We start from the raw sequence: 12,175 nt of genomic DNA, 5'->3' as shown, positions 1-12,175 counted from the left end.
AGATCTTAATTGAGTAAATACTTTGACCAAATGTTATATTCTGTAAGACATGCCATGCTAATACGTCAGGTGTGAAATCAATTACATAATAAATGACGTCAGTAATGACATCAATAAACATTGTTTATTTTTAGTAACGGTGTAACTCGGCAACTTGTCTTTTAAGCTAGTACCAGTGATCTCTTTTTGCATGTATACACCGGTATACACATATATGATTTTTTTACCAATGTAAATTATATATTACGGATATAACAGTATAAGCTTATAATGTTAGAGCTTTATTACTGCCTTGATATTAGTACCACATGAAAACGCCAGTGTTTCTTCTAGACTTTTTTCTTCGGGAGGGGGGGGGGCACTTGTTAAAAGTATATATCTTCTATACAAATTCCATTCCGTTCGGAGGGGGGGGGGGGGCGAAGAGATGCCTGGAAGAAACTCTGGAAAACATTTGTGCCGTTCATAACTTACCAACACGAATAACTGTAACGTATCATCTACATCTTTTTAAAATAAATAAAGTGTATTAAAATATGTTGAAAAACATAAAATTTTATATCACTCGACTGATTAATCATCAAACGCATAAACACGTTTGCCTGACATTATATTTCATTAATCAAGTGACGCCTTCATATAGCTAAAGAGCCTCGGCTCAATTTTGCACAGAACGCAAGTTCATTTTTAGTTCCTGCTGAGTACATGGAGTACCACAAACACATCTACCTCAGTGTGTATCTGTTTGTTTACACGCTCAGATTCTAAGGTTCAAGGTGAAGGTTACTTAATGGTTTCACACAACCAATACTGTCAGTTTGTAGCAATATTTAACGTTGTTTTTTTAATAAACTAAATTATTAACAAATACCTTTTTGTTGCAGTTATGCTTGTTATCTCATCATGTCATAGTTTAAACAAAATAATGTTTATTTTTTACAAGCTTTTATTTAACTCACTTCCTCTGTCTGTCGACAGTCTGTCGTCAGTCTAGACGGAAACGCAGGAGTGAAAATTCGGACAGTTCTACTTGACCGACACGATTCACAGTTGGCACGTGGGTCAAGACATGAAGACAATGCAATCTGAAACTAAATTTGACTTAATTGGATGCCTAATTGATTTTTTATGAATTAATTAAAATTTGGACCGAATTAGTAGGCATGTCTAGCCAACCACACCACACGCGTCATCAATAGCTGCGCCATCACGACCACGTAATGGCTGCGTTCAAAAACCATTGCGCGCCTACTGAACGTGATATTCAGTAGGCGCGCAATGGTTTTTAGTCATGTAACTCTATTGTAGATAAAACATGTAAAGTACTGAAAAAAAAATTCATAAAAAACGTTTTACTAACAAGCTTTTATGTAATGATGCACTAAAAAGTAGAAAATAAATTATAGACTACTATTTAAATAACTATAAAGAAAAGCGTGGGTGTCTTCCTTAACATTAGTAAAGGTATCCAATAGATACTAAAGTGACCCACGCTTTTCTTTATAGTTATTTAAATAGTAGTCTATAATTTATTTTCTACTTTTTAGTGCATCATTACATAAAAGCTTGTTATTAAAACGTTTTTTATGAATTTTTTTAAGTATTTGAATTATGCTTTTATGTTCTTTTCCATGCATAAACTTATCATCAGTTTCTTCCAGGCATCTCTACGGTGCCCACCCCCCCCCCCTCGAAAAATGTCGAATGAAATGGAATTTATATAAAAAATATATACTTTTTCCACTGCCCCCCCCCCCCCTCCAAGAAATTTAAAGGTTTAGTCGTCCCCCCCCCCCCCGAAGATATCAAAAGTCCCCCACCCCCCCCCTTCCCCGGAGAAAAAAAGTCTTAAACACTGCTTATCATAATTCCATATTTTACTGAGCTCTTCTTGCTTTTACTCTTGGTATACCCCCCTGTGCCATATCAAGCATGTAGAATATTTATTAAGTTCTATTTCAAATGAGCCATCTCAAGCAAATTTAAACATACACTAAATTAATAATAGTAAAATAAGAAGGTAGAATTACGAATCATACAGCTAAGACTAACGAGCAATAACATGAGTGACTATTATATAGAAATTGACATTACTTTTAGATCTCAAACCATCATTTTACAAGTTTGTTTTAAAAAATTGAGTCTATTTAGTGAGATTACAATAAGAAACACGTAAAATGTCTATCGATAACATTTCATTCTTAGCTCAAGGCAATATAACAAGCTTCTTTAGGCTCTAAAACAAATATGCCGGAGGTGCCGCCCAATGTTCCCTCTAAGGACCAAGAGTGTGTGTGCAAAAAATATGTTGTGTGCGCGGTGCTAAAAATGACTTGGGCAAGTTAATATGTATGTTTAGGCTTGCAATTAAGCAGAGTAATGAAGGCATGCATTTTGATAAATTAATAGAATAATGTGTAGGACTAGTGAAACGTATGCAATTAAAAGAAGATACGAATCTCATCTAAATAAAATAAAATTCACAACAGAAACTTTTAGAGTTATACTTAGACAACAGGTTATGTGGTTGACTTACTATGTTAGTGTAATGAAATCATGTTAATAATGTTGATACCATAACGGTAATACAAATACAACAGTTTTACATGTTAACCATTTTAAAAAGCTGACTTGAAAACAAAATTAGCTAACCTTTCAGGGACATTCATTGCAATTTCTCGCGTCTAACCTTGCCTTGCTTCCACACCTTATATGCTTTGTTTAAATCCACATCCTCTCCAGCATTTAGATACAATTTAATTCGCATTAGATTTCCCAAATGTGTGGCTTCAAGTCTATTTCGTGCTTGCACTTTAATGCTGTTCATAAGGCTAAAACCTCGCTCGCAATCAGCGCTGGATGCTTGAAAAGTACAGAATATGTCAATTAACTTTGCCAGTGAGCTAAATTGTTCATCGTTTAAAGCAACTCCTGCGATTGCGGATAGTGAATTTACTGAACCTGATTTGAGTTTTTCGCTGATCTGAAATTTGAAGTCGTTGTATTGCGTGATAATTGACTCTTCATTTGTTGTTTGTAACACTTCTTTGTACTTTCCGCACAGTTCTTTAATCTCTTTGACGCCAAACTCAAATGCACAATTTTTTAAACCAGTATGATCAAAAGCTGACCAAAACTGAAGTTCATCTGTTGGAAACCTTACATTTAAATGATCGCAGACTGATCGTATAAACTGTATTATTTGTCTTGTGTCGATTCTTACGTTTTCATTCAAAATTTTCTTTGCTTTATCATTCCAATAAACATCTTCACTCAGGTATTGTGCTTCTAATTTGCGTATTTTAGAAATGCAAAATTGATGTGCTTCAATAGATGATAAATTACTTCGCTGCAACAACATTGATAGATTAGCTAATTCAGTTAATACATCATTAACGGTATACAGAGCAACTTGATACAGGGGATCTCTTAATGATCTCAAAATATAACAACAAACATGATCATTGCAGTCTTGGACTAGTTCTTCACAGTAAGCAGCTAAAGCGTCAAAATTTTTAACAAAAGCACTGACAGCAAAGTGACGTGACAACCAACGAACTTCATAAATTGGTCGAAAAGAAATTACATCCATAACATGCACCTTTGCCAATTCTTCACGTGCGCCCTTTTTAACTGAAGATCGACTAAATAAGGTGTAAACCGTGCGTAAGAGAACCTCAATATTTTTAAACAAATTAACATCTTTCCAAGCGTCAGAAAGTGTCAAGTCTTCTCGATGAGCAACACAGTGCTGTTCAACAAGATGGGGGACCTAAGCCTTTAGTAAAGCAGCTAATCCCTTCCTACGGCCTAACATAACCGATGCCCCGTCTGATGTTATCATTACCATGCGGTTCAGGTCAAGTTGATGTTCAGTGTAGTACTGTGTTATGGCTGCCTCCAGAGCTGAGGCATCACATGCAGCAAGCTGAATTATCCCACCAAAAACGGTTTTGTAGAGTAAAGAATTGACTGAACGAAATTTAAAATAAAGGATTAGCATTTTATGTACAGTTATGTCAGTACTTTCATCAACTATAAGCGTGTGAAACGATGCCACTCGAAGTTCTGTGTGTATGTTCTTTACAACCACCTTGTTGATTGCTTCAACAAACTCAAAGGCGTAGTTCTTACTTCGCCAGCTGTCTGGTATAGAAACATACTTCCCCATGTGGTTATGAATCAGTTGTACCGACAGCATCGAGGCGTTCATCCTAATGGCGAGAAGAACATTATCCATTAGGATTCGAACTTGATCCTCGTTTGAACGCTGGCGCTCATTTTGTTCAATTCGTTCTTCTCGCTCATTATTAGTTTCAACCAGCAGACGTTTAAGACCAGTCCCATTTGAGCGGTTGTACACAATCGCAACATTTTCTTCGTGAACACGAGACCAATGACGTTTACAGTAGTCAAGCTTCCATGATTCCCAACGCTTTCCTGTGACAAATTCGTTGTCTTTGTTGGTTTTGTTACACGCACTAGCAGCACAGAACTTACACTTCAGTCCAATCTCATCTGAATATTCATAGATGCTTCCTAATTCAACTGAAACATTCTTTGAATCGGGCCTATCGGTTATTACTTTAACTTTGAGCCATTCCAGTTTAAACGAATCTCTCGCTTTTTTTTTGCTGCATTGTTTTACCGCTTGTTACAAACATTTTTCTTTTCAACATTTTCAAATAGCACAGAGTAGTAAACTTTTATTTCTTATTTACCAAACCGGTTTGTGAACACTGAAACAGTTCAATCCAGGTGCACGTAATGATCCCAAGAATTGGATATATAAAGTATATAAATGCTTAAACCAAACAGCAAAATCACATCCACCTCTAGTAGCGTAGAATTTGCATCTGACTTGGGTAAATCGTCAAAGTATCAAGGAAATGGGTGGGGTTGGGAGATGGGGGAGGGTAGTGGCAATAAAAAAACCTTGCGTGGTCAGCTAGTAGCCACAATCCCTTTCAGGTATCAGCTAAGATCAGTTTTGGGGTAAACCATTAAATCAAGTAGAGGGAGACATTAGGTCGGTACCCCGCTCAGGTGAGAGGCAAGTCATAAACTAGACCTGTGCTATGACAACCGAGGTCAGAAACTTTAAGTATCAGCTTGGTCCAGGCCAGTTAATTATATCCGGGGTTTCTATTTATGTCCCAAAACACAATGACTGTTTGTTTAACAAAACAGGTACTAAAAATGTCGCTTCATTCAAGCCAGTGGCTACAATTTTTCTAGTGAATTAGACTTGCCCGACGTTCTGATAATCTGTGCGCGGCATCAGAAAATGTCTGCGCGGCACATTTGAAAGTACTGCGCGGCCGCGCAGCCGCGCAGCTTAGAGGGAACACTGGTGCCGCCTGTCCACTTAATAACAGTTCCTATCTGAAAATAAACCGGGAGTGATATCCCCTAAACTTTCGCGAATATTCTTGTATAAAACGAGGGGGGGGGATGGCAAGTAAAAAAGTTCCAGCATAATTTAATTCTTAAATGATGACCAACAGTAATATTTCACAAAAAATTGAAAATTAGAAGGGAGACACAACAATAAACCTTGGATAAAAATTAGTAATTATTGTTTCTTTCATAAATGTGTTGGTCTTTAAGACTCAATAGTTTCATTTTAGCTTGTTAATTTCCCTTAATTAAAAGGATCCAAAATTTAACAATGATGTTACTTATTGTCTAACGTGTTTTGAAATGTTCTTTATATATAATAAAGAAAAGTATTTGTATAATAAGGTTTTAATCAATGATTTCTATAAAATTTTTGATCAATATGAAATAGTTAAAAACACAACGTCACGAGTTATATAAAAACATTTTAAATGTCTAAATATTGTCTTGAATATATTAACTAAACCTAACAGCATGTCCCCGATAAACCGTTTGAGAAATAAAAACTGGCAATTATGTTTTATTAACTCCCTTTGATTACGTTTTTATCGATGATTATGTGCAAATCTAGGACTGAATGGGAAAAGTAATTCGTCTGCACAAGGCGCGGATCCTATATGGTGATATCAGGGGCGGAACTTTAATATATATATATATATATATATATATATATATATATATATATATATATATATATATATATATATATATATATATATATATATTAATTTAGCAGAAGCCTCACTTAAGTTTCATAGAGATCGAATGAAAGGTGCGATAATGCATAAAGGACAAAGACGCACACATGCACACACACGAACACACACACACACAAACACGCACACACACACACATATATATATATATATATATATATATATATATATATATATATATATATATATATATATATGTGTGTGTGTGTGTATAGACACACACACACACAAGCACTCATACACACATGGCCTAAATATTAAATCTAGACTCTAGTTCTCCCCAACAGACCTAACAAAGTCTATTTATCGCTTGTATCAACCTAATAGAAACAACAAACAGTCATATCATTATAGAAATAGCCGAAAGCTTATGATGGATTGAAACGCAAGTGACGATAATTAACACATTGGACAGCGATCTTTATTTTTAAGCAAAGCTCTGAACCATGACCTAAGTTCTATGTTCAAGTTAAATTCGGCCTCTTGCATGCTGTCCTTATGTAAATTAATTAAATGTTCTACTACTCAGTATACGTTAATGTAAACGTTCGCAAATATAATTACAAAAAAGAAAGAAACTAGACATTATCGCTAAAACGTTGGAGCTAGTTTTCACAAGTGTTGTTATCGAATCATATAGACAAGATTCAGAGGCGTCGCAAGGCGGGGGCGGGGGGTGACACCAGACAAGAAAATTATAAGATATATGGAATAAATATGTTGTTGCCTGTTCAATTAATGGTTAATTAGAGTTAACGTTAAAACGTTTTTTAAGTACATAATTACGATCCCGATAAGGGAGGGGGTAGGGTGAGGGGGGTCGACACCAACTGAAAAATGTACAGAAAAATAACGGGGGGAGTGGTGACACCATAAGATGCCGAGTCGGGTGACACCCTACCTAGCGACGCCACTGCCAAGATTAACACCAACAGAAGGCTGAATTTACTCTTCTTCTTCTTCGTTCTTAATTTTTTTGTGTTGGAAGGGATCGAGCCTTATCTGCCACAGGGTTTGAACTCGAGACTTTTTTCGAATTTATCAACCATAAGCTTTTTGCCGACTCGACCACGCCTCCAACACAATTAAGCGTTACGTGTCAGCTGGTTATGCGCCATTGAGGCCATTGACTCCGATTTCAGCCTGCTTTTCTTTTTGGATTTGCTTCCATAGCGTTTGTCCAACCAAGAACAAACTACAGGGCAGCAGTTGTTTGATTTTGGAGTTGTCTCTCATAGAAGAGTTGTTGTCCCCAGCTAACGAGCCTCATCTGCCCGAGGGTTCGAACTCGAGACTTTTCGGTTTAGCATGACATTACTCGTGTAGAGCGACTTTTACTAAAGAAATAACATAGACATCATGTTTATATTTCAAGACATTATTACAAACTTGTTCAGTCTATCCAGTTCGATTAGATTATAATTAGGTAGATTCACTATGTCTGTCAACACAATAATGGCATATTCTCTCTTTATAAGCATATATCGCTCGCCGCTTATTTGGTTGTAATTTTGTTTTGTTTTTTGCTAAAAATGATAAAGGAGCTTAGTAAAATTAAAGGTAAAGTATTGTCTTTAAAAGCGAAGTCAATCTAAATATTTTTATTTCTCTTTTTAGAAGTTTAACAAAAACGAATTATTTTTTAAGTGAGTAAAAATCGAGATACATGTCTATACAAGTAATAAGAATGTGAGTGTATTTTGTCTAATCAGCAGTGTATTGTAGTTGTATAGACCATTTGGCAGTACCATTTATTTTGACAGATACCACAACGTGGTACCTCAAGTTGGTGTGGCTGCTGTACAACATGATAGGCAGCGTCAACATATTGGTGACCATCATGTACTGGGCTGTGGAATATAATGGTAAGTTCTGGGTCAGTTTAGGATTTGGTTGGGGGTCAGATGGGGGTCAGTTGGGGGTCAGTTGGGGGTCAGTTTTGGGTCGGTTGGGGTTCATTTTGAGGTCAGTTCTTGGACAGTTGGTGGTCAGTTGGGGGTCATATCTGAGTTAGTTGGGGGGGGGGTTAGTTGGGGGTTAGTTGATAGTCGTTTGGTGATCAGTTGAGGGACAGTTGGGGGTCAGTTGGAGGTCGTTTCGGGGTCTGTTCTTTAGTTGGTGGTCGATTGGTGGTCAGTAGTGGTAAATTAGTGGTAGGTAGTGGTAAATGTTGGTCATAAATAGTGGTAAATAGAAGGGTAGTGGGTGCTCAGACGAGGGTAAGTTGTCTGTCACTATTGGTCATTTAAGGGTAATGTTTGATCGATTGTGGTCCATTGGTCATTTAGGGGTAATGTTTGATCGATTGTGGTCAATTGGTCATTTAGGGGTAATGTTTGATCGATTGTGGTCAATTGGTCATTTAGGGGTAATGTTTGATCGATTGTGGTCAATTGGTCATTTAGGGGTAATGTTTGATCGATTGTGGTCAATTGGTCATTTAGGGGTAATGTTTGATCGATTGTGGTAAATTGGTCATTTAAGGGTAATGTTTGATCGATTGTGGTCAATTGGTCATTTAGGGGTAATGTTAGATCGATTGTGGTCAATCGGTCATTTAGGGGTAATGTTTGATCGATTGTGGTCAATTGGTCATTTAGGGGTAATGTTTGATCGATTGTGGTCAATTGGTCATTTAGGAGTAATGTTTGATCGATTGTGGTCAATTGGTCATTTAGGGGTAATGTTTGATCGATTGTGATCATTAGGTGGTGAGTAGATGTTTATGGCATACAACTCCAAATTAATTATCAGCTGATGTGGGAGGTCTAGATTTTTAAAAATTTTTTATTACCAACAGATGGTAATTTATTGAGCTTTAGATGAGCTTACAGGCCAGCTTAATTTCTCATAAACCAACCATAAATAAACTAGTTCTATAGAGTAAATGTAACTCTATTTTAATGTACTTATTAATATTTAGAATTCTTGAATTCGACCCGTTATGTACAGTGAAAACATGTCCACCCACAGGTTCGACAGATGTGGTTGGTGTGGAGGTCCACAGCATCAACACCGTCTTCATCTTGACCAACCACATGATGACGGCCATGCCGTGCCAGATCCTCCACTTCATCTACCCCATGTTGTACCTCGCCCTCTACGCTCTATTCACCTACATATACTACGCTTGTGACGGCACGAACATCAAGGGGCGCCCCGTCATCTACAGCGTCGTGGACTGGGGCAAGGCGTACCCCACCGCCATAACCGTCGTTGTGGGGATTCTCGTCTTCGTGCCCCTAGTTCATCTCGTCCTGTTCGCTATTTATACGTTTCGGATTTTCCTGCATTCTAAAATTAACTCCGAGACGTATTCTACGGGAACTCACAATCAAGAAAATAGTCGAAACGATGAAACAAGAAGTGAGATGCATGAAGTACCCAGTGGTGTTGAGATGAGGCCTATCGCAGTGTCTTAGCAACTGTAATTAAATCAAGCTTATTAATTATTTCTTCAGAGATTAGCCGAGTGCAATAACGTGGTGATCTGTTCGACAATGGATTCAACATCCGGCTCTAAGAGTGTAGATTTAAGTCTACAAACTCGCCGAAGAGAACCACGGGAAATCCAGAATCTTTTAAAAACACATACAAGGTCGAGTTGGACGTGTGTTAGTAAAATAACTGAGCATTACATTCCTGCTTTGTAAGTAGGCCTAAATTGGTAAACAGAACCGAGAAATCTTGATGGTGTTTGCCTATTACTGACATATCAATGCTGGATTAAGCTGCAAACGACTATGTATCAGTCAAGGTCTTCATTCTAGAATTTTTAGAGCCCGGTTGCTGGTCTTTAGCTGTAGCGTATAAATAGTCCGAGGGATGAAAAGCATATCTTGGTGCACGGATTATTTTCAGTGGAATGAAAAGTCTGTGTATGGTACTGTTAAGATGGACAGGTGTTTGGTAGACTATAAGACAAACATGTATGTGCTAGAGGGAGTTTTAGACAAGCTTGTCAAACTATGAACCAAAAGACAAACATTTACGTGCTAGCAGTATTCCTAAACAAGCTTGTCAAACTGTAGACTATAAGACAAGCAAGCATGTGCCAGCAGGACTTAAACAAGCTGGTCAAAGTATGGACCATAAGACAAGCATATATATGCACACAGAAGTCCTAGACAAGCTTGTTAAACTGTCTTTACTTGTGTGATTATTTTAATACATAACCCAATAAATTTTTAACAACCACATTTGAAAGCCAAATATGCAATATAAAAACACAAAAATTAGGCTACTTCTATTTTGCAACTATTATAACATATTTATAAATACATGTTTAATAACTTAATTGTCGTATACAGATTCAATTTACAGATTCAATATATACATTGTTTTACATTGACGTAAGTATCCGTCGGCTTAGTTTAATGTCAATGAAATCCATGTTGTTGTTTTTTTTCTAAACGATTGACAATGTCTATATAACTCGAGGTGAGACTGGTTATTGAACCATTTCATTAAATTAGGCCATCCAGTAAGAGGAGCTGTGCCTGATCTCTAAAGCAGACCATAAAGTCTGAAAATGGCGTGTTGAAATTGATAACCAGTTTGACCAGAAGATGTATCGAATTGATAAATACATAGACCAGTAGAGATCTTGATTGAGTAAATACTTTGACCAAATGTTATATTCTGTAAGACATGCCATGCTAATACGTCAGGTGTGAAATCAATTACGTAATAAATGACGTCAGTAATGACACCAGCAAACATTGTTTATTTTTAGTAACGGTGTAACTCGGCAACTTGTCTTTTAAGCTAGTACCAGTGATCTCTTTTTGCATGTATACACCGGTATACACATATATGATTTTTTTTACCAATGTAAATTATATATTACGGATATAACAGTATAAGCTTATAATGTTAGAGCTTTATTACTGCCTTGATATTAATACCACATGAAAACGCCAGTGTTTCTTCTAGACTTTTTTCTTCGGGAAGGGGGCACTTGAATTTTTGTGTGGGGGGGGGGGGGGGCGGACACTGTTAAAAGTATATATCTTCTATACAAATTCCATTCCGTTCGGAGGGGAGGGCGAAGAGATGCCTGCACAGAACGTAAGTTCATTTTTAGTTCGTGTTGAGTACATAAAGTACCACAAACACATCTACCTCAGTGTGTATCTGTGTGTTTACACGCACAGATTCTAAGGTTCAAGGTGAAGGTTACTTAATGGTTTTAAACAACCAATACTGTCAGATTGTAGCGATATTTAACGTTTTTTTAATAAACTAAATTATTAAAAAATACCTTTATGTTTTTGTTATGCTTGTTATTTCATCATGTCATTGTTTAAATATATAAATATTTTAAAGTATTTGAATTATGCTTTTGTGCCCTTTTGCATGCATATATTTATAATAATTCCACTTTTTATTGAGGTTACTGCTTCCAAGCTTGGTATACCTTCTGAGACAATTCAAGTATGTATACATATATATATATATATATATATATATATATATATATATATATATATATATATATATATATATATAGTTAAATATTAAATGAGCAATGTCAGAAGGTATAATAGAAGATAGAATTACGGCTAATACAGCCAAGATTGTCGAGAAATAACAGAAAATAAATGCTCATGCAGAGTAACATTTATAAGGAAATAGTGGTGACATTAATTCTAGATGTCAAACAATCATTTTACAAGTTTGTTTTGAAAGATGCGTGTATGTAGTGCGTTTACAATTAGGAACACGAAAAATGTCTATCGATAACAGTTCATTCTTAGTTCAAGGTAATGTAGCAAGCTCCTTGAGACCCCAAAACAAACCTGTTAGTGATGGCGCCTGTTCACTAAATGTACGACAGCTAACTAAAGTAGGGTTCGGCAACCACGCATGTGGCTCTTTTGATGTCAATATGCGGCTCTCCAGTTCCATAATAATTATTTTAATTTTCAAAACTAAAAAAAAATATTATACTGTAAAAACACAAACAACTTTAGACAAAATAAAAAACAACGAGAATAGGTGGAGTAGTGCGTAAATGGACAGTTGAAAACTGCTAGCAGGCCAGTGTTTTTTTTTCA

At 36.4% G+C, this 12,175-nt stretch overlaps 1 protein-coding gene across 1 annotated transcript; it reads left to right on the top strand.

Annotated features, from left to right (window-relative positions):
* The first annotated feature begins 7,893 nt into the window (after positions 1 to 7,893).
* LOC131939453 (protein rolling stone-like) lies at positions 7,894 to 9,658 on the top strand. The gene is made up of 2 exons (XM_059297750.1): positions 7,894 to 7,981; positions 9,090 to 9,658. The coding sequence occupies exons 1-2, from the start codon at positions 7,924 to 7,926 to the stop codon at positions 9,536 to 9,538; spliced, it is 507 nt and encodes a 168-aa protein (XP_059153733.1). The 5' UTR covers positions 7,894 to 7,923; the 3' UTR covers positions 9,539 to 9,658.
* The last annotated feature ends 2,517 nt before the right edge of the window (positions 9,659 to 12,175 follow it).

The sequence above is a fragment of the Physella acuta genome, unplaced genomic scaffold (assembly GCF_028476545.2).
Source record: "Physella acuta isolate Inbredline_101_S28 unplaced genomic scaffold, ASM2847654v3 ptg000018l, whole genome shotgun sequence".
NCBI classification, from domain to species: domain Eukaryota; kingdom Metazoa; phylum Mollusca; class Gastropoda; family Physidae; genus Physella; species Physella acuta.
Note: the sequence above shows the minus strand (reverse complement) of the source record. Positions and strands in the feature narration are given on the sequence as shown.